At 48.5% G+C, this 23,540-nt stretch overlaps 1 protein-coding gene across 1 annotated transcript; it reads left to right on the plus strand.

Moving 5' to 3' along the window:
- The first annotated feature begins 22,433 nt into the window (after positions 1 to 22,433).
- LOC147975679 (uncharacterized) lies at positions 22,434 to 22,723 on the plus strand. Its single transcript, XM_087520530.1, has one exon. It carries the CDS (start codon positions 22,451 to 22,453, stop codon positions 22,721 to 22,723), a length of 273 nt encoding a protein of 90 aa, XP_087376656.1. The 5' UTR covers positions 22,434 to 22,450.
- The last annotated feature ends 817 nt before the right edge of the window (positions 22,724 to 23,540 follow it).

A 23,540-nucleotide genomic window follows, 5' to 3' on the forward strand; every position in this document is an offset into this window, starting at 1 on the left:
TCCTCCATGAAGCGGGAATCCACGGAGCCATCAATGTGATCCCGGAGATTGTACTCATGGAACACAAGGGAGAAGTACATCTTCCAGGCATAGTAGGTGGAGGAGAACCCCAGCGATGGGAACCCGAGCGAGGATGTTGAGATCGCGGATGACGACGGGGTCAGTGTTAGTGTCAAAACCAGGGATCTCGGGTAGGGGCTCCTGAACTGTGCGTCTAAGGTGGATGGTAACAGTAGGCGGCGGACACAATATTTACCCAGGTTCGGGCCCTCTCAATGGAGGTAATACTCTACGTCATGCTTGATTGATCTTGATGATATGAGTATTACAAGAGTTGATCTACCACGAGATCGTAGAGGCTAAAACCTAGAAGCTAGCATATGATTCTGATTGTGGTTGTCGTATAGACTAAACCCTCCAGTTTATATAGACATCGATGGGGGCTAGGGTTACACAGAGTCGGTTACAAGGGAGGAGATCTACATATCCAAATTGCCACGCTTGCCTTCCACGCAATGGAGAGTCCCAACCGGACACGGGACAAAGTCTTCAATACTGTATCTTCATAGTCGAACAGTCCGGCCGAAGGATATAGTCCGGCTGTCCGAGGACCCCCTAATCCAGGACTCCCTCAGTAGCCCACGAACCAGGCTTCAATGACGATGAGTTCAGCGCACAGATTGTCTTTGGCATTGCAAGGCGGGTTCTCCTCCAAATTTCAAATACCTGTCGAGTAGTGTTCGACTTCCCATAAATGTTGCACTCCTCGGCTTCTGTGCCTTAATAATGGCTATCTTCCACGTGTCGAGCGAATGTGAGAAGTCGGGGCAATTTTACATTTGTCACCCTAACCCTGTGAGTAAATCGCCTATTTAAAGAGATGAGGATCCTCAGATCCAGATCACACCATCCTCCCACAGCGAGTATCCATCGGAGCGCGCCCGAAAAAAGCCCATCCCATCATGGCCGGCCATCGCAGCTCCTCCTCTCGCTCCCGTAGCACTAAGCCACGCAATTGGGAGAAGTGTTCCGTGCCTCACAACCAATTAGTAGAGTTACAGACCCAGGGGTTTCTTCCCCCTGCGTATATGGTCCCCGTCTGAGTTGGACTAGCCACTTATAACGACAGGGAGCAAGCGGTGAGCTTCCCCAACACGTCCATGGGGGAGCGGGTATGCCTTGTCCCTTACTTATTGAGGGGACTCGGATTTCCAATCCATCTATTCCTCCGCGGCTCCTGGAGTTCTACGGCCTCCAGCTGCATAACTTTACTCCTGCCTCCATATTGCACATCGCCGGCTATGTCACATTTTGTGAGCTGTTTCTGGGTTGCGAAGCTCATTGCGAGCTATGGAAAAGGCTATTCTGCCTCGTACCCCATACACAGAAGGAGTCAATATATCAAGTGGGCGGAGCCAAAATATGGCGCATCGCCAGGAGCAGATACCTGTCTAGTACCCCGAAGAAGACATCCAAAGACTGGCCTTCGGATTGGTTTTATATATAGGACGTCCCCCTTTCGGACCCTGTTTGTATGGGCCTTCCCGAGTTCAATAATGTCCCTTTGAAGAAACATTGTAGCTGGCGTCCTCGGAGCCCCCAGGAGGAAGATAATAGAGAGGTCCTTTACCTGATGGGCAGGATAGAAACTCTGGCCAAATCAGGACTGACAATAATCGAGGTTATGTCAATATGCATAAAGTGGGGGGTGCAACCACTTCAGTATTGGGGGAAACCCATGTGGCACTTCAATGGAGAAGACGATGCCACCCGCTGCAGCCATAATGGTCCGGACTCCGCCACCGCTCTAGCGAAAGTACTGTCCGATTTATACAAAGGAGAGGAAGAGGATTTCATCCGTATTAAGCCACGGGATGGATTCTCCATGTACAACCCCCCAAACTGGGTGAGCTGCTACCTTTTATTCCAGATCTTCCCGCATTTTCATTATAAGTATTTACCTTACTATTTCATAGAAGGATCTGCAAAAAGCTATGAGGGAGGTCCATAGCCCATCTCCATAGCCAGAGGACCCTGACCGGGCCCTCGACCCCTGACTCGAAGAACATCCGGACATATTCGTGGAACTCATCGACATGACGTTCTACCAGTTGAGCTACGACGGTGCCTTTGTGGCTATCATAGCCGATTATCCGGGCCTGCTCCCTGCATCGCATGTTTGTAAAACCGGAGTCCCAACTTCCAAGAAGGATCCCTTTTTTGCACTCACCCGTCACACACATATGGTATCCTACAGGGAAGGCCCTCGGGACGCCACACCGGACCCGCAGTGACTCACCAGCAAGGGGCACCGAAAGTGGATAGGCTTAAAAGGAAGGCGGTCAGGACTGGGACACCATCGCGCTCCTCCTCCAGAGCGTCCAAATGGTCCTGCCGATCAATCTCGGCTTCTTTCTCTTCATACATGTGCACTCGAGGTGAGTCATGAATGATGTCGCAGGGCAGTACCGCCTCTGCGCCGTACACCATAAAGAACGGTGTGTATCCGGTAGTGCGATTCGGCGTGGTCCGCAGCCCCCATAGTACGGAGTCAAGCTCCTCCACCCAGTGCGTATCTTGTTCCTTCAAGGATCACACTAATATGGGTTTAATACCGCTCATGATAAGACCATTTGCTCGCTCGAATTCACCGTTGTCAGTTTGCGGGTGATAGACAGAGGCATAATCGAGCTTAATGCCCATTTTGATGCACCAAGTTTTTACGTTGTCGGCTGTAAAGTTCGAGCCGTTATCGGTGATGATGTTGTGGGGGACGCCGTAACGGTGTACAACCCCGGATATGAAGTCTATCACCGGTCTGGACTCTGCCGTTTTAACTGGTTTGGCTTCGATCCATTTGGTTAATTTATCCACCATGACCAATATGTATTTTTTCTTGTGGCTTCCCCCTTTAAGGGGTCCGACCATGTCAAGCCCCCAGACCGCGAAGGGCCAAGTAATGGGTATTGTTTGTAGAGCGGTGGGTGGCATATGGCTTTGGTTTGCGAAAAGCTGGCAACCGACGCAACATTGAACGAGGTCATATGCGTCTGCTTGGGTCGTCGGCCAGTAAAAACCTGTACGGAAGGCCTTGCTTACAAGGGCCCGAGGAGCGGCGTGGTGGCCGCCATGTCTAGCATGAATTTCTGCCAAAAGTTGTCGTCCTTCCTCTTCGGAGATGCACCTTTGAAGTACTCCGGTAGCGCTTTTCTTATAAAGCTCTCCCTAGTGGACCTTGTAGGCTTTAGACCGCCACACAATGCAATGTGCCTCGTTTGGGTCATCGTGGAGTTCTTGCCTAATTAGGTAAGGCAAGAAGGGTTCTATCCACGGGGCGATGACAGCCATAATCCCGTGGGCGAATGCGTTATTTCGATGGCAGAGCCTCCGATTACGTCAGGGTCTTCGGTATCTGGCGTTGTGGTCGGGTTCGGACTGTTGTTGCCGGTTTCTCCTTCCCCTACCACGGATGGCTTAAACAACCTTTCCAAGAAGATGTTAGGTGGGATAGGGTCGCGCTTGGCGCCGATGCGGGCGAGGATATCCGCTGCTTGATTGTTTTCCCGGACCACATGGTGGAATTCAAGCCCCTTGAGCCGAGCTGACATTTTGAGGACGGCGTTGCGGTAAGCTGCCATTTTTGGGTCCTTGGCATCAAAGTCTCCATTTATTTGAGATATTGCGAGGTTCGAATCTCCATGCACCTCTAGGCGTTGAATGCTTATGGAGACTGCCATCTAGAGATGTAACACCCATGATGCGGCTATATCTCCCACGTGTCGGAGCATGACTTAGAGGCATAACCGCATAGTAGGCATGTCGCAAGAGGGGTAATCTTTACACATCCCATGAACTGAATATGAAAGGGATAAAGAGTTGGCTTACAATCGCCACTTCACACGATACATAAATATAGCATTACGTCATCCAGAATACAATCCGACTATGTAACCAAATAAAGAAAGACCACCCCAAATGCATAGATCCCCGATCGCCCCGACTGGGCTCCACTACTGAACAACTGGAAATGAAACAACTCAACGAACACGATCTTCATCGAGCTCCCACTTGAGCTGGGTTGCGTCACCTGCACTGGTATCATCGGCACCTGCAACTGTTTGGAAGTATCTGTGAGCCACGAGGACTCAGCAATCTCACACCCTCGCGATTAAGACTATTTAAGCTTATGGGTAGGGAAAAAGGGTAGTGAGGTGGAGCTGCAGCAAGCACTAGCATATATGGTGCCTAACTTACGCAAATAAGAGCGAGAAGAGAAGCAAAGCACGGTCGTGAACTAGAAGTGATCAAGAAGTGATCCAGAAACTACTTACGTTCAAGCATAACACCAGAACCATGTTCACTTCCCGGACTCCGCCGAAAAGAGACCATCATGGCTACACACGCGGTAGATTCATTTTAATTAAGTTAAGTGTCAAGTTCTCTACAACCGGATATCAACCAAATTCCCGTCTGTCCATAAACGCAGGCACGGCTTTTGAAAGTCCACAAGCTCTCACGGTCAACGAAGGATATTCCTTCTCCCAGGAAGACCCGATGAGACTCAGAATCCCGGTTACAAGTCATTTCGACAATGGTAAAACAAGACCAGCAAAGCCACCCGAATGTGCCGACAAATCCCGGTAGGAGCTGCACATATCTCGTTCTCAGGGCACACCGGATAAGCAATCCGTAAAACTAAAACCAACCCTCAAGTTTCCCCGAGGTGGCACTGCAAGGAGCTCTAGTTTGGACCAACACTCAGAGGAGCACTAGCCCGGGGGGGGGGGGGGGGTTAAAATAAAGATGAGCCTTGAGTCTGCAGAGCCCAAGGGAAAAAGGCTTAGGTGGCAAATGGTAAAACCAAGGTTGGGCCTTGCTGGAGGAATTTTATTCAATGCAAACTGTCAAGGGGTTCCCATTATAACCCAACCGCGTAAGGAACACAAAGACAAGGAACATAACACTGGTATGACGGAAACTAGGGCGGCAAGAGTGGAACAAAACACCAGGCATAAGGCCGAGCCTTCCACCCTTTACCAAGTGTATAGATGCATTGAAGTAAACAAGATATAATAATGATATCCCAATAATAATCATGTTCCAACAAGGAACAAACTCCATCTTCACCTGCAACTAGCAACGCTATAAGAGGGGCTGAGCAAAGCGGTAACATAGCCAAACAACGGTTTGCTAGGAAAGGTGGGTTAGAGGCTTGACATGGCAATATGGGAGGCATGATATAGCAAGTGGTAGGTATCGCGGCATAGCAATAGAGCGAGCAACTAGAAAACAAAGATAGAAGTGATTTCGAGGGTATGGTCATCTTGCCTGCGAAGTTCTCCGAGTTGACGAAAACTTGATCCTCGTAAGCGTACTCAACAGGTTCCTCGATCACGTACTCGTCTCCCGGCTCTACCCAAGGAAAGAACACAAGCAAAGGAAACCACAGTCAACCACGGTGCAATGCGCAAGCAACATGATGCAAAACATGGCATGATATGCAGGATGTGATAGGCAATGCATATGCGTGCTCCAGAAGGAAAAGATGGAACCAGGCCTCAACTTGTCAATCCAAGAGTGCCGCTGGAAAGATGAGTTGATTTCGGTCGAAATCAATATAAAGATCACCGGAGTCGGATGCACGGTTTGCAAATGGGAAGCAAAACAATAATTGCACAATTCTGCGATTAACAACACGATGCCATCTAGGATGCAACAAGAAACTAAGCTACTGAACTCCAACATAGCAACAAAGCACATGGCAGTGATCTACTCAAGATGCTTGACAAAATATGAACATTGAGCTACGGCTAAATCATACAAGAGCAGGTCCAAACAAACATGGCAAAAGTGCAAAAGATATCAGCATCACAGACTTCGTGAAAATACTAACATGTCAGGATTAAACATCAGGAAGCAATGTTTAGAGCAAGATAACAACATGCTACAGGAACGGAACATAGCAATACAAGGCATGGCTTGAATGTACTCAAAGCATATAACAAAAGTCCCTTACTGACCATAAGTTAAAAAGGATCGGAAGATTTGATGCACCCATGTAAACATAGAAGATTTGATGGCGAAACAGAATTATGAAGGGCTCTTTGCGAGCTCGATTCACTCATCACAAGGCATTGCATGACAAGATAAGCATAGAATCAGCAAAAATACATGATCAAGAAGCTAACCATGGCAAGAACAAGCTCATAGCATGCATGGATCAACTACAACAACCTTGGCAAAATTGATTAATACGTAAACAACCTGCCAGGAACATTATATAGCAAAAGTAGAGCAAGATTGAGTCATGCTAGGGCACTCCATAAATGCAAACAGGGACATGGATGGAAAGATCATGGCCAGATGTCAAAATCATCCTTACTAAACATACTCAAAACAAGCATGGATCTCTCTGTAGCAACATGAATACATGGCATAAAAATAACAGCAGGGAAATGACTTAGTGAAATTCTAAGTCTCTGAAATCAGCAATATTACGAGAGCTACTTTGCATGCTTGTGCTAGTCACCACATTGATCACAAAAATACATGACATACACCCCTATAAAGATGGCATGGCATAGCCCAAAACACATGTAGAGCTCATGCTCATATGAAGCACACAATAAATGTAGCAAAAATGACAAATGCTCATAAACTGATAAGAATCAGCACCTAACATTTTATAGCACTCTTGCATCAACTATTTGGGCATCAAGATGGAGTCAAACGAGCATGGCACAATGGAACAAAATAAAGAGCACATCATGGTGAACATTTGGATATATCATGCATGCAAAACGGATCTACACACATGGAGTTATGATGAAATGAACATGGCATAAAAATTAATGAGATTAGGACTAAGGAAAAAACAGTGTCGGGCGATGGATACTAAACACCGCACAGGGCGCGAGATAGAGGCTGGTGCTCACCCTGGGCCACTTGGGCCGGCTCGGTGACGTGGGATGGAGAGGCCATAGAGGGCCGGGCCGATGCGATGATGAGCTATGGCCCACGTGGCCTGCGCGGGGCCCACGCGAGCGAGCGAGGCGGGTGGTGAAGCAGGAGCGGGTTGTCCGACGGGAGCGGCAGAAGGCCGGTGCGGCACCGGCGATGGAGGGTGCCGGGGCGTGCGGGATCGGGCAGTTCCACCGGATCCGGCGCGAAAGAGGTCAGGGTGACCGGATCCGCGGATTGCAGGGCGAGGTAGGAGCGCAGGGCGACAAGGAAGCAACTCCGGCGGGGCGGCGAAGCAGGAGCGGGTCGCCGGCGATGGAGGGCGAGGAAGGCGGCAGAGTGAAGTGCGTGGGTGGCGGCGGCGGTTGGCGCGTGCGAGGTCCGACAGGGCGCAGGTGGCGGGGCATGGTGCCTCGGCAGCACGCAGTCAACGGCGGCGGCCGGCGACGGGAATCGGCAGCAAGGCGCGACAGGGTGCCGGGCGGCGTGCGGGCCCGGTCGCAGCCCGGGACGGGCCGGCTGCGGGCTAGCCGGGCGGCGGCAGTGGTGGGATGGCGGCGGGGTGACGTGGCGCGCTTGGATTGGCTGCGGAGGTGGTTGTGGCTGACGTGGCGCGACGCCATTGGTCGGAGCGACGTGGAGGGGCTGGGTGGACATGTCCGGCATAGCGAGGACGCATCCGGATGCGCGGTGAGGAGTGGATCTAGGGTTTGTACCGCGGAATTTCGGGGGGAGGTGCAAATATATAGATAGAGGGAGCTAGGAGAGTCCAAATGGAGTGCGGTTTTCGACCACGTGATCGAATGGCCGAGAGGATGGAGGGGGTTTGGATGGGCTATTGGGCCACGTTAGGGGGGTGTTGGGTTGCAACACACACGAGGCCTATATGGTTCCCTGTTTAACCGTTGGAGTATTAAACGGACTCCAAATGGCGGTGGTGTACCAAGGCCACTTGGCAAATCTCGGTCCATTCCGAGGCTGTTTAACACCCATTTACGAAAAGAGGCAAAAGGGTCACCGGAGGACATAGGAGTGCCGGAATGCAAAACGGACAACGGGGAAAATGCTCGGATGCATGAGACCAACACGGTTGCAAATGCGATGCACATGATGACATGATATGGATGCATGACATGAACAAAATGCAAAATGGAAGACAATAACCCAACCGTGAAGGAAAAATCATATCGCATCTCCGGAAAAGGCAAGACTCGGAGTACGAATATGGAAAGTAGTATCCGGGGCGTTATAGGAGACCATGCAACAGGGTCTCATATTCTGCTGCATTGTTGGAGTCTGTGTATAATATTTGGAGTATGTATTGGACTGTGTCTCCGGTGGGGGATGTCAGGACGACGCCTGCCCCCAGACCAGCCAGCATCTTAGAGCCGTCGAAGTGCATGATCCAATTGGAGTACGCGTCGTACTCTTTAGGGAGTTCGACTTCCGTCCATTCGGTGACGAAGTCAGCCAGTACTTGCGACTTAATGGCTCACGTGGTTTGTATGTTATGTCGAACGGGAGGAGCTCGATAGCCCATTTAGCAATCCGGCCCGTGGCATCGCGGTTATTTATTATGTCGTTGAGTGGTACTTCGGAGGCCACCGTAATTGAACACTCTTGAAAGTAGTGTTGTAGTTTCCGTTATGCCATGAAGACCGCGTATGCTATCTTTTGATAATGTGGGTACCGTGATTTGCATGGAGTGAGGACAGTGGATACGTAGTATACCGGCTTTTGAAGCGGGAACTTATGTCCGTCCGTCTCTCTTTCAACAACGAGCACTGCGCTTACAACTTGGTGTGTTGCCGCTATATATAACAACATTGGTTCGCCGACATTTAGCGCAGCCAAGATTGCCTTGGTGGCCAATACGGCTTTTATTTCTTCCAAACCGGCCGTGGCCGCATCCGTCCACTCGAAGTGTTCGGTGCGTCGAAGAAGGCGATAAAGAGGTAGTGCCTTTTCTCCTAATCGGGCGATAAAGCGGCTTAAGGCAGCCACACATCCAGTTAACTTCTGGATTTGCTCGAGATCTGTTGGGATAGCCAAATGTGACAAAGCTCGGATTTTAGCTGGATTTTCTTCAATTCCTCTGTTGGAAACGATGAAGCCCAAGAGCTTTCCAGCGGCCACGCCGAATACGCATTTTTCCAGATTGACCTTGATGTCATATGTTCGGAGGTTGTGAAACATGAGCCTCAAGTCGCCTATTAAGGATTTGACGTGTCTTGTTTTAATGACTACATCGTTTACGTATGCCTCCACTTTTTGCCGATTTGTGTTTCCAGGCATGTCTAAATCATGCGTTGATAGGTTGCACTGGCATTTTTGAGCCTGAAAGGCATGGTGTTAAAATAGAAGGGGCCATATGGAGTGATGAATGCCGTTGCGGCTTTGATCGGGCTCCTCCATCTTAATTTGATCGTATCCGGAGTATGCGTCGAGGAAGCACAACGAGTCTTGTCCTGCGGTAGCGTCGATAATTTGATCGATGCGGTGGAGTGGGAAGGGATCTTTGGGGCAAGCCTGTAACACCCACGATGCGGCTATATCTCCCACGTGTCGGAGCACGACTTAGAGGCATAACCGCATAGTAGGCATGTTGCAAGAGGGGTAATCTTTACACATCCCATGTACTGAATAAGAAAGGTATAAAGAGTTGGCTTACAATCGCCACTTCACATAATACATAAATATAGCATTACATCATCCAGAATACAATCAAGGTCCGACTACGGAACCAAATAAGGAAAGACAACCCCTAATGCGAAAGATCCCTGATCGCCCCAACTGGGCTCCACTACTGATCGAAAGGAAACGAAACAACACAACGAACACAATCTTCATCGAGCTCCCACTTGAGCTCAGCTGTGCCATCTGCACTGGTATCAACGGCACCTACAACTTGTTTTGGAAGTAAACTCTGAGTCACGGGGACTCAGCAATCTCACACCCTCGCGATCAAGACTATTTAAGCTTATGGGCAGGGAAAAGGGTAGTGAGGTGGAGCTGCAGCAAGCACTAGCATATATGGTGGCTAACATATGCAAATGAGAGCAAGAAGAGAAGCAAAGCACGGTCGTGAACTAGAAGTGATCAAGAAGTGATCCTGAAACTACTTACGTTCAAACATAACTCCAAAGCCGTGTTCACTTCCCGGACTACACCGGAAAGAGACCATCAGGGCTACACACGAAGTTGATGCATTTTAATTAAGTTAAGTGTCAAGTTCTCTACAACCGGACATTAACAAATTCCCATATGCCCATAACCGCGGGCATGGTTTTCGAAAGTTCAAAACCCTGCAAGGGTGTCCCAACTTAGCCCATCACAAGCTCTCACGGTCAACGAAGGATATTCCTTCTCCCAGGAAGACTAGATCAGACTCGGAATCCCGGTTACAAGACATTTCGACAATGGTAAAACAAGACCAGCAAAGCCGCCCGATGCGCCGACATCCTGATAGGAGCTGCACATATCTCGTTCTCAGGGCAACACCGAATGAACACTACGTACAGCTAAAACCAACCCTCAAGTTTCCCCGAGGTGGCGCCGCAAGTGGCTCTATTTCGGACCAACACCTAGACAAGCACTGGCCCGGGGGATTGAAATAAGATGACCCTTGAGTATGCAGAACCCAAGGGAAGGTGATAGGTTTTTAGTGCAAATGTAAAACCAAGGTTGGGCCTTGCTGGAGGAGTTTTATTCAAAGCGAACTGTCAAGGGGTTCCCATCATAACCCAACCGCATAAGTTACCCAAAATCAAGGGACATAACACCGGTATGACGGAAACTACAGCGGCAAGAGTGGAACAAAACACCAGGCATAAGGCCGAGCCTTCCACCCTTTACCAAGTGTATAGATGCATTAAATAATTAAATAAGAAATATGGTGATATCCCAAAAAATATCCATGTTCCAACAAGGAACAAACTCCATCTTCACCTGCAACTAACAACTCTATAAGAGGGGCTGAGCAAAGCGGTAACATAGCCAACCAACGGTTTGCTAGGAAGGTGGGTTAGAGGCTTGACATGGCAATATGGGAGGCATGTTATAGCAAGTGGTCGGTATCGCAGCATAGCAATAGAGCGAGCAACTAGCAAGCAAAGATAGAAGTGATTTCGAGGGTATGGTCATCTTGCCTGAGATCCCGCAAGGAAGAAGAACGAGTCCATGAAGAAGACAAACGGACGTAGTCGAACGGATCCTCACAAATGCGACATTATCGGAACTAACCCGAAGAAGCAACACCGGAAAGAAGCAAACAACATAGTAAACAACCATCACATAAAACATGGCATGATGCACGACCAAGTATGATGCATGTCCGGTTTAATGAGGCATGGCATGGCAAAGTGCACAGGCAATCCTACAAATTAAGTGGAGCTCAATATGCAACGAGTTGCATATTGACGAAACGCCACGTGACTTATTTAGTTCTCTCCCATTTAAACAACTCAACAAAATTATATGTTGTTTAAACATGGCAAGAGGTGGAGCATAAGTAAACTAAACATTTTGGCAAGTTTAAATTAGGCCGGAAATAACAAACAACAATTCCAGTAAATCCTCATGTGCATTTAGCAATTTAAGCAAGCAACAATTTTAAACATTCTTGATGTTGTTAACATGATGCGGATGACATATGTAAGTTTATGCAATTTATATGAAAATGTTGGCATGATAAGATATGAGGCATTTGTCACCGTGGTGGAAAGAAAGGGTGCCATGGCGACGAATCCGAAAATGATGCCACGGCACCATATCGGTTCCGATAGCTCACGGAGATACCGGTGCAAAAGAAGCAACGGTGTGGATGTTCGGAACATGCTAGAGATGGTGAGGTGATCCCGGATTCTGGGTATCCCAGGAGTTAGTGACAAGGAAACGAGTGACAATTTGGACACGGTGCAAACACAAGCATCTCAAACATCACAAGCATTCATTCACGGACGCCGTCTCGGTGGTTATACCTTCGAAGCGTGCGTTATCAGAGCGGTTCGGGTTCGATGCGGTGTAGGGGAAGTAGACATTCTCGGGACGTTCGTAGTGGAAGTAGTCGTTCTCGCATGCTCTAGGGTCGATGGTAGAGGTTCTCGCGATCTCGGCGACGGTAACGGAACTTCACGGATCCATGGTCTCCGGGCGTAGTGGTACTTGGGCGTAGTGATACACGTTCCGAAAACGGTTCACAATGATGGTAGTCGAACTTGGCGCTTGTGTTACACGGTTCTTCAGCGACGGTAGTCGTACATGGTTCGGAGTGGTACTTGCATCTTCGGACTTGTCAGTCTCGATCCGTGCGACGGTAGCGGTACACGTTTTCGTAGAGGGACCTGACGAATCTGAGTAACTTGGGGTCGACGATGGTCATTCACGTATCGTCGTGGTAATTGGCGATTTCAGAGACGGCGGAAGACGAACTTGGCGGTCCTCGTTGACCTAGTACTTGGCGTTATTTCAGGTTCGGTGATCGTTTTAGGTGTCGAGCGTCGAGGTACTCCACTGTCAACATCACACGGGTGCATGGAGGCAAAACTTGTGGCGCTGCTCCTAAACAAATGCCAAAAGGGAAAGATGCCGGGTCGAGGCAGAAGACCGGCGACGCGGTTGCGGGCACCGAGAGGCATGGCTCCAACGGGCAGGGCCGGAGACGAGGCAACTGTCAAGGACGAGTTGGGCGGAGCAGCACCAAGGTAGAAGTGGAGCTCTAAGCTCGGTTCCATGGCGGCAGCTGCAGTCGAAAGGGACCCACACCGACGTGGTCAACGCGGGCTCGCGCGGCCTCCTGCGGGACTTGGCGAACAACACAGAAGTAGGGCAGCGACGACGCTGCTCCTGCAGTGGTGGTCAGCACCAATGGGGATGGGGCACCGGAGTTGGGTCCGGCCGTGACCTCTTCGGATCTTGGGGCGAACAACGGAGGCGGAGGACTTGGAGCTCCGGACGTCGGCGCAAATGGAGAACGGGGAGGCGAAGCAGGCGGGAGCAAAGGAGAGGTAGAGGCGTCGGGCTCCAGCGACATGATGGATGATGGCGACGGGGATAGCACGGGACGCCGGACTGAAGAGCTGGCGTCGCTCGGCGGCAGGGCCGGAGCTGGACGTGGCTGCCGGAGGGGGATCGGGCGCGGGCATCGGAGACGGGTGCTCGCGACAGGAGGGGATCTGGTCGGGGTGCGACGGAAGGAGGGGCCGGCGCGGGATCTGGGCAGCAGAGGGAGGAGGGCCACGGATCGGGAGGCGCGGGCGCTCTCCTGGTGCTCGATGTGTGTGTGGTGGCGGCGCTGAGGAAAACGGGCGGGAGGAGGAGGGAACGAGAGATGTGATCGATCGACTAGGGTTAGAATTATAGGTTAGGTGGGCCTGCGGGCAAATGGGCCTAAGAGGCCGGCCCACTGCTGCTGCTGGTTGAATACCCCAGATGGGCTGGTTTGGCTCTCCCTCTCTCTCTTTAAATTTCTGTTTATTCAAATAAATAAAATAAACATAATTTAAGATAAAGGCCAGGGGTTATGGGAAGGAAAACGCGAGATATAAACATATCTATGAATTCCTGGTTTTATGCACTATTTGAATAAATTGCTCTGGCAATTTTTAGGGGTAGAAAAATAATCCAAGTTTGAATTAAATTCAAAGTTGACACATTTTTGAACCCAACCAAAACATCTTCAAATGAGCTGAAAATTGGCAGAGAGGGTTTAGGCATGGTGAACTAGCATGAGGAAAAGAATGAACATTTATGGAGGAGGGGAAAAGGTCACTTGCCAAAATGAAAGAAAGAAGGAAGGAGGAGGTGATGACGCATAATCATACATGGAGCATTCAACAATGTAACATGCATGAATATGACAATGCACATGATGATTATGAGAATACAAAATGACAAGAGGCACAAATGCAACATTACAACGAAATAAAAAGGATGGCATCTAGATCATCGGTCTTGGGGCGTGACAAAGCCTTGTTAAGGTCCTTGAAATCGACACATAGGCGCCAGGATTTGTCCTTCTTCGGTACCATCACCAGGTTTGGTAGCTAGTTCGGATGTTTTATTTCTCTAATGAATCCGGCCTCGAGTAATTTGGCTAGCTCTTCTCCCATGGCTTGCCGCTTGGGCTCAGAGAAACGCCGAAAAGTCTGCTTGACCGGCTTGAACCCTTTTAGAATGTTGAGGCTATGCTCGGCCAGCCTGCGTGGGATCCGAGGCATGTCTGAAGGATACCAGGCGAAGATGTCCCAATTCTCGCGCAAGAACTCCCGAAGTGCGGCGTCTGTTGTGGGGTACAGCTGTGCCCCGATGGATGTTGTTTTTGTAGGGTCCGTTGGGTGGACCTGGAATTTGACTATTTCGTCCGCTGGTTTAAAAGAGGTGGACTTGGGTCTTTTGTCGAGTATCACGTCGTCCATGTCCACTATGGAGCGCAGCACAGTTAGTTCTTCGGCCGCCAGGGCTTCGGATAACGCCTCGAGGGCTAGTGCGGCAGTTTTATTTTCAGCATGGAGTGCTAGGTCCGGATCACTAGCCAGAGTGATTATTCCATTGGGCCCGGGCATTTTGAGCTTCATGTACCCGTAATGGGGTATAGCTTGGAAGATAGCGAATGCCTACCGCCCTAAAAGGGCGTGGTATCCACTACTAAACGGGGCCACTTGGAATGTGATTTCTTCGGACCTATAGTTCTCCAGCATGCCGAATACCACATCTAGTGTGATTTTTCCCGCACATCATGCCTCCTGACTAGGGATGATTCCTCTTAAGGTCATGCTGCTTTGCTCAATGCGGCTCTTGTCTATTTCCATCTTGCTAAGAGTTTCCTCGTAGATGAGGTTTAATCCGCTGCCATCGTCCATGATCACTTTAGTAAGCCAGAAGCTGTCCATAATTGGACTAAGGACCAAAGAGGCCGGTGCTCGGGCTGTTCGGAATTGACGTTCGTCACTGGCACTGAAGGTTATGGATGTGTCTTTCCATGGATTTATTGCTGCAACGTGGTAGACTTCGGCAAGGCTGCGGAGTGTTCGCTTGTGCCTATTATTTGAGGTGAAGGTGTCAAAGACTGTCAATACTGTATTGTTATTTTCCACAGGATGGTGCTCTGTTGTATTGTTGGTGAGGATATCCTCGCCGCTCTTGGCCACCTACCGGAGTATCCAACATGCTCTAAGGCTATGTGTTGGCATGGTATCCGTTGTACTGTGAATTTTGCATGGCCCATTGAGCCATCCCTCCAATACAGTTCCACGCCCTGTAGTGGGCTTTGCTTTCTTTGTAATTGGATCGGGTGACTTACGAGAGTACACCCTTTTAGTTCCGATGGTGGTTTTAGTGAGAGACAGAGGGTCCCAGAATTTCGCTTGGGTTTTCCAGGCGCTTTCCATTGCACAGTACTTCCGTACTATGGCCGCCAAGTCAGCAAAGTGTGCTATGTCACGGCGACTTATGGCGTTGAGGATTCCCTTGTCCATGCAACTTTTGCAAAATAATGAAATTGTGTCTTCCTCGCGACAGTCCCTGACCTTGCTCATTACAAGGAGGAATTTGGCCCAATAGTGATGTACTGTCTCTTGGGGCTCTTGTCTAATGTGGGAAGATCGCTTGAGTCTGGGTGGGTGTGTAGATTTTGGTCCAAACCCTAACCAGATCTGAGACCCAGGGGCGAAGGAGTTTCCGAGCTTGGCAGTTCGGACTCCGGGATGTTGCCCAATAGTTCTGGCCCGCTGTCTGATTCTAAGTTCGGAACTTGGGCCATGTCCTCCCATGGACGGGTGTCCGGCTCGGAGAGCACGGGAACCCAGACATAGTTTGTCCTCAAAATAGAGGAAGACTTGCTACATTGCTCCTCCACCACCGCTATCTGATGGGTGACCGACGGGGAGTTAATCTCCCTTTGGTCAGGTTTAGGCCCGATCCGATCATAGTCCGTTGCGACTCCCAGGGTGGCGATGCGATCCAAGAGCTCGTTCAAAGGAGAGAGCTCTATTGGATCCATCTGCTCGTCAAATCTCGAGCCGACGTTGAGGCTGTTTGTGATGACCCGAGAAGTCATCGTCGGCGCGATGGCCGAACGGGCGGTCATGATGAAGCCGCCTAGTCGGAGTGTTTGGCCTACAGCCAGGGCTCCCCTGAGGTGATGTTGTCCTTGACAACAAGACGAGCCATCTAGCCTTATCGTGACAGCACAGTGGAACTATCAATGAAAGTACCAATGTTGGTGTCAAAACCGACGGATCTCGGGTAGGGAGTCCCGAACTATGCATCTAAGGCGGATGGTAACAGGAGGCGGGGGACACAATGTTTACCCAGGTTCGGGCCCTCTCGATGGAGGTAATACCCTATGTCCTGCTTGATTGATCTTGATGATATGAGTATTACAAGAGTTGATCTACCACGAGATCGTAGAGGCTAAACCCTAGAAGCTAGGCTATGTTTCTGATTGTTGTTGTCCTATGGACTAAACCCTCCGGTTTATATAGACACCGGAGGGGGCTAGGGTTACACAGAGTCGGTTACAAGGGAGGAGATCTACATATCCATAGTGCCAAGCTTTCCTTCCATGCAATGGAGAGTCCCACCATGACACGGGACGATGTCTTCAATCTTGTATCTTCATAGTCCAACAGTCCGGCCGAAGGATATAGTCCGGCTGTCCGTGGACCCCCTAATCCAGGACTCCCTCAGTCGGGACCTTCGAATGGGTTGGTGCGGCGGTTGCGGGTGGTACCAGAAGAACTGGGGGAGGCCATGAGTTCGAGAGGGGAACGAGGTTGCGGCGACATGTGGGGAGGCGGCACGGCAAGTGGGTGGCGCCGCAGCGTGATGCAGATGGAAGCATGGGCGGCTGCGCGGCAACAGCGCGTGGTGGCGGTAGTTGCGGCGGCGGCAGCGGCGATGATGAGATCGTGGCGGCCGCGGCGATTAGATCGTGGCGGCGGCAAGGGTTAGGGTTAGGATCGCAGGTATGATACCATGTTGGAAACAAGTGTTTTGGCAATGCTTCACGATATATTGATCGGTGCATAGCGCACGTATATATGGAGTAAAGGTGGGCCACAACCTCAACTATACAATGACTATGAGGTGGGCCGGGCTATACAATATACATGCACAAACCATATGTTCAACAGTGACCCAGGGTCATTTCGGACAAATCAGGTTGGGTTTCCTCCTGGCTATAAATAGCCAACCCCTACACCATAAATTGGTGGTTGCTCAGAGTTAGTGCACGGCTTTTATCGTTTGAGAGCAACCCACTTCCGAAGCATTTGAGAAAGAGATCCTTGCGAGGACAAAGCCCAAAACACCCAGAGCCAAAGAGTGTTAGGCATCAATGAAGTCTTTCTGTCTGCGTGACCTGAAGACTTGTTACACTTGAGGACTTTGAATCCTTCAGCCGGTTAGGTGTCGAGTTCTGAGCATCCAAGAGTCATTATGGATCGCCGGTGAACGACGTATGTGAAGGTTTTGAAGTCTACCTTAAAGACTTACCAGAGTGATTGGGCGAGAACTGGGTGTCCTTAGCTCAAGGGGGATAAGGTGAAGACGCGGTCTGCTGAGTTAAATCTCAGCCTCCCTAACCAGATGTACAGTTGTCACAACAATTGGAACTGGTCTACCAAATCCTTGTCTTCACCAAGCAACTGGTTCTAGCCGTCACATCCCTTTACTTTACAGTTTGTCTTCATGAAGTCATTGCTTGCCTTAAGACCTGATTGACTTCACTAAGTGAAGACTGTTTACTGTCTGGTTTCATACTGTCTTCCATCCTGATCCATACTACCGAGCTACTGATAGTCTTCGTGCTTTCATTTCATTGCGTACTTGACTATGGCTTACCTAGTGTAGTCTACCTTCCGCTGCATATCAATAGGTTCATTTCTATTGTTTGTATTCAAAGACCTCATGGTTTGACGACTTCCATAAAAATTGCCTATTCACCCCCCTTTAGTCGATAACCAGCACTTTCAATTGGTATCAGAGCAAGGTGCTCCCTTGTTCTGTGTGATTCGGTTTAACCACTTGGAGTTTTAGCAATGTCAACTACAGGGATAATCAAGGTCTCCACTGCGTGCCCTGTCTTCGATGGCACTGATTACCCCTACTAGAGGAACAAGATGCACATGCATCTCGAAGCCATTGACGCCGACCTCTGGTATGTCATTAAAAATGGCGTTCCCAAGGTCGGTGAAGGTGTCACCGCTACTGATGTCAAGAGGTTCATTCAACTGGATTTGACTTCCAAGAACATCATCCGTGGTCATCTGACCAAAGGACAATACGACCGTGTGAGTGCACTGGAAACTACGAAGCTAGTCTGGGACTGGCTCTCCAAGGTCAACGAGGGCGTCTGAACTCAAATAGATTCAAGGATTGATGTTCTTCTCAACCTCTTCAACCGCTTCAAAGAAACGACAATGCGAATGTCCAACTCATATTTGATCGCCTCACTGATATAAAAAATGAGCTTCGCGGACTTGGCGTCACTGAGATCACCAAGCTACTGAGATCACTTGACAGCTCATTCGACACCCTGGCCCTAATGATTCAAGAACATCCTGACTTCAAGATTCTCGATCCATCTGACATACTTGAGAGGCTCACCCACACGAGTTCCAGTTATTTGAGAAGAGAGATATCTATGGCCCCAACTATGGCCGAACCCGGGCTTTGAAGGCAAAGGTTGTGTCCTCACCGAAAGAATAATCTGACTGTAGTTCTGGGGATCCTGAAGACATTGGAAGGGATCTAGCTATGCTCGTGAAGAAGTTCCAGAAGTTCTCCAAGAAGATAGGTTTCAGAAAGTCTTCAAGATCTAGCTAAAGAAATGATGAAGCTTCCTCTCGTGACTAAAATAAGAGAATATGCCACAAATGCAAGAAAGCTGGTCACTACATCTCTAGTGTCCTCAATGGGACAATGAGACCAAGAAGAATAAGAAGAAGAGCAAAGAATATGATTCTGATGACAAGAAGAATAAGAAATCCTCAAAGTCTTCTTCAAAGTCTTCATCAAAGCCTTCATCATACAAGAAGAGCTCATTAAGCAAGGCTCATGCGTTTGTTGGAAAGGAGATTTATTCGGAGGAGGAGTCTGCTTTTGAGGAGGCGGAGGTGGAGTCGGAGCAGGAGTCAGATTCAGGCGTGGCAAGCCTAGCTCTAGCTTCAGCTTATGTCGCCAAGTCCATCTTCAACACCGAATACAATGACATTGCCGCCAACGCTGATGCTGGTGATGAGGATGACTCTGCTCCTACCTACTGCTTCATGGCACGTGGTGCCACGGTAAACTCACGCGATGCTTACTTTCAAACATCCAATGAAGATGACTCTGAATGTGAATCTAAACCTAGCTACAAAACACTTGCTAAAATTGCAACAGAACAACAAAATGCTATGGAACACATTCAAAAGTTGCTACACAAAAGCGATGACCTGTTGGACGGGGAAATGACTCGAACTCAGTCACTCTTAGGGAAAAGCCTAGCAGTAGCGCGAGTTTTAGTCCTACCAGTAGCGCGGGTAGCCGCTCTACAAGTACGATGCTACAACTAATGTTTAGCAGTAGCGTGGGCTTAACCGCGCTACTTCTATATCCACTTAGTAGTAGCGCTTGCTTGAAAGGGCGCTACTGGTAGTTGCTAGGAGCGCCTGTCGTAGCCCGCGCTGCTACTACTATTCCATATTATATTTCTTTTTTACTTCATGTTATATTCATACACCTTTATACAAGTTTTTATACAGCAGCAATTTAGAGATTGTTTTTACATCATAATGTGTTACTACATCACTGGTTGAAAGAACCATGGACCAGTTTCAAGTGGATGGACATCCACTTGAAACTAATCCGTGGTTCTTTCACTCAATGATATAATAAGTATCATCATCATCATATCAGTAAAAACTTATCATCATAATACATCATTGTCATATAACACCTCCTCATGATCATCATTTTCATCAATGATACATCATATAGCAAGTTGGTCACTAGTCATAATCAACGGAGCGTAGCAGTAGCACTGGGTACGGATACGCGCTACTGCTAAGTGGGGCTAGCCATCTGCGCCCAGTACAAACATAGCAGCAACGCGTTTTGCTAGTAAGCTCTACTACTAAAATCGTAGCAGTAGCGCAGTTTATTTACAAACACTTCTACTAAGTAGCAGTAGCGCAGTTTATTTACAAACGCTACAACTAAGTAGCAGTAGCGCATGATTTTCTCCAGCGCTACTGCTAAGATTCTGTGTGTAAGGTTTTCCCTAGTAGTGTGTCCTTAATTGAAGACATTAAAATTCTTCATGTTAAGTACGAAGAACTTGAAAGTCGTCATGAAACACTCTCAGCTACTCATGAGAAGCTTTCCTATGATTATCTTCAAAGGAAGCAAGAACTTGAGAACCTGAGAGCGTCTCATGAAGATCTTCAAAAGGAGAATGAGTCACTTCGTGCTCAACAGATCAGTACCGCTTAGGAAGACTTTGAGCCACCAGGTTTAAAATGTTTGAGCATGATAATGCTGTCTCTGTTGCTTAATGTTCTGCTGCTGCTACTGTTGCTGTGTCTTCAACTGCTCATGTGGAAACTAACCCGCCTTATGAGGATACCACTACTATTGTTGATGAGAATGCTAGGTTGAAGACATTGCTTGAAATAGGGATGTACAAAAGGCTCAAAGGGCATCAGACTCTTTGTGAAGTCGTCAAGAAACAGATTCTAAACCAAAACCCTAGGAAAGAGGGTGTTGTGTTCGAGAGGAAAATGAACATTCACGGTTCGTACTGGAAGCCTGAGCAGTACCCCAAAACCACATGGGTTTTTGCAAAGGGTCCTTTAGTGGATCCATCTACCTTATCTGGCTTCACTTGTGCTAACCCGATTATCCTTTGATGCAATCTATAAACTGTTTAAGAATCAAAATGGTGAAGTGTTTGCCAGGAATATTGGTACTAACTATAGGAATGGGCCACCTCTGAAGAAGATCTGGGTACCCAAAAGTTGTCTTCAGAAGCTTCCTGTGAATGTCATCATGAAACCACCGGGGAAAAAGACAAACCCCAGATCAAAGGCTTCGTACACACAGTGGACTCACCAGAGTCACCCTAACACCAATGTTTTGCAGGGAAACCATACTCAGACTTATGAATATGAGCGTGTTTCATCAAACCGCTATGTTCATAAGACCAAGAACTATTCTGCTTATTCTTATGAGTACTATTCACCCCCTGCAATGCTATTTGCTAGGGCTCCAAAGCCTAAATTCTCAGATGCTGCACTTAGACTCGTTGCTTCTAAGACACCCCTTAAGATGTGGGTGTTTAAGAATAATTAACTCTCTTTTGCAGGGAATGGTCCCCAGCCGAAAATCAAAAGCTTCTGATGCTTATGCTGGAGACCTAAAACATCTTGCAGGATGCAAGATAAATTGCCAAAATGGTCTAACTATGTATTTTGTCCCAGGATTTCTTGACAAACATCCTATCTACCCTAACCAGGATCTAAACTTTGATAATATACTTGGTCGTCAAATATTTATGCTTCACACTTCTCTTGGTGAAGCCTATCCCCCAACTGCACTATAGGGTATGACATCGAAGGCTTCTGAGTGGATCATGGACAGTGGATGCACTAACCACATGACTGGTGATCGAAGTCTTCTTCGCAACAGTGGATGAAATATCTAATATTCCTTCTTCAAAACAAGCCAGAGAGGATTTTGATGATTTGATTTCTGGAATGGTTCCAGAAATTCACATGTGTCGGAATTGCTTAGAAAAGGGACATTTTGCTACTACTTGCACGTCCAAACTCTGGTGCCTCTCTTGCTCCAGTGTTGTACATGTTAAAAAAGATTGCAACAAATTTGCACGGATCTTGGGTTTGGTGTGGCAACCAAAGCCCGCTAACATTGCAACTTCCGAGACCTCCAGCGAGAATATCTCCCTGACGTTGCATTTACCAAACTTGGGCCTCCCTTGCACTTCCACATTTACTCCCTCGTCCAGTCCCATCAACCCCCGACCCAAGACTCCATCGACTCCACCGCCTGCAACACCTCCTTCGCCGCTGCACTCGCCGTCGGTGTCGGCGGACCGTGAGTGCTCCGCTCCCATGGCGAACTTCCATCTGGATCCTCCGCTCTATGTCCCGGCTGGCCACCACATTGTTGACGGTGGAGAAGACCGGTTGCCGAGAACCTGTGTGACAACCGGTTAGAGTATCGCTTTCATACGGTGAGAGTCATTGGTTCAAATCCAATAGTAGGTAAAGCCGGCCGAAACCCCCGCTTTTGCCAGCATGACAGCAAGCACAGATTGGCATCAAGGAGTAGAATGACCAAAGGATCGGTTGCTTCCACTTGTTTGTTGCCTTCTTCGACCGACAGACAAGGTACCCCCCTCTTTTTCTCTTGCGAACCTACGTTGAGCTTGGGACAACCCGCGACTGGCATAGGATATTTCAAAAGCGCCAGGATCCATCCGTCATAAATGCAAGGAGGATGTATAGCTGATATAGGATCTTGTGGAACTGGATTTGATTCTGCAAGCGGTTCGGTACGAACGAAGAAATTTCGAACAAAAGGATCGGAACTCGCTGATAGGAAAGGAGAGAAAAACAAAGCAATGCCAAGAGCTCCGTCAATCTGCTGTTCATCGATAGACGAAGCTCTCTCTTTTTCATCTCGTGCCAGATGTAACAAAAGATTAGTCCTTTTTCCTTCTCGCGAACCACGGGAGCGATGGGAGCATTTCGTGGTATAGGTCTAACCACCTCAACTCCCCGTTTCTGGCATGCTATAGTTCTTTTAGTCTCTCGACGACGGGAATGGGAGATGACCGGTAAGCCAGATGCTTCACGAACCACCGGTACATTTCGTTGCACTTCTGATCACACACTTGTCGTCTGGGGACCGCCCACATTCATTCATTTCATTCATTCATTGTTCTGTTGTGGATTCAAAGGGCGCTTTTTTAGGATTTCCAGTCCTTTTACCAGCTAAGCTAGGAGTCAGAACGAACTCATGAAGCTATCCTTCTTCTTGGATCTCAAGATTCAAATGGAATTTTATCACCCCGGATTTTGGCTTTAATTTCCACTTTATACTTGAGTTAAGCAAGGCACCAGCATGGGAGAGAAGATAGCCCCTCGGGATCGCTTACTAGCCGGCCTGCTTGATTTATTTATGAGGTATCCAGATGGCACTGCACCGGCGAGGGAAAGGGAAATTCTCCTCAACCTATCTCCTTTGGATGGACTTACGAAAGAATAATATCTAATCTCCCCATCGCGGTTAGGATCCCATGAACCAGGAGCGCCAGCACCGGTTCCTCGATCTTCCTACTGGAGGCATGGTCATGGCTTTCATTCATTCATTTCATTCTTTGTTCGGTTGTGGAATCGAACCACTCAAAGGATTTAGAGTCCTTTTACCAACCAGTCAGAACCAATATTTCTCTGTTATATTCTGTTTTTTCTTTGTCAGCTAGCACAATTTGGATTTCGAGTCCAATGTGCTAACGCCTTCTTTAGTTTTCTTGCTTGATTTTTATACGATTTTTTGAGCAACTAGCGCGAAAG

Source organism: Triticum urartu, chromosome 4A (assembly GCF_056163025.1).
Source record: "Triticum urartu cultivar PI428250 chromosome 4A, HENAU_Tu73, whole genome shotgun sequence".
Classification (NCBI taxonomy): Eukaryota; Viridiplantae; Streptophyta; class Magnoliopsida; order Poales; family Poaceae; genus Triticum; species Triticum urartu.

Excerpts from the sequence above, each read along its gene's own strand:
- LOC147975679 (XM_087520530.1), top strand. The coding sequence starts at position 22,451 with ATGCAAGGAGGATGTATAGCTGATATAGGATCTTGTGGAACTGGATTT.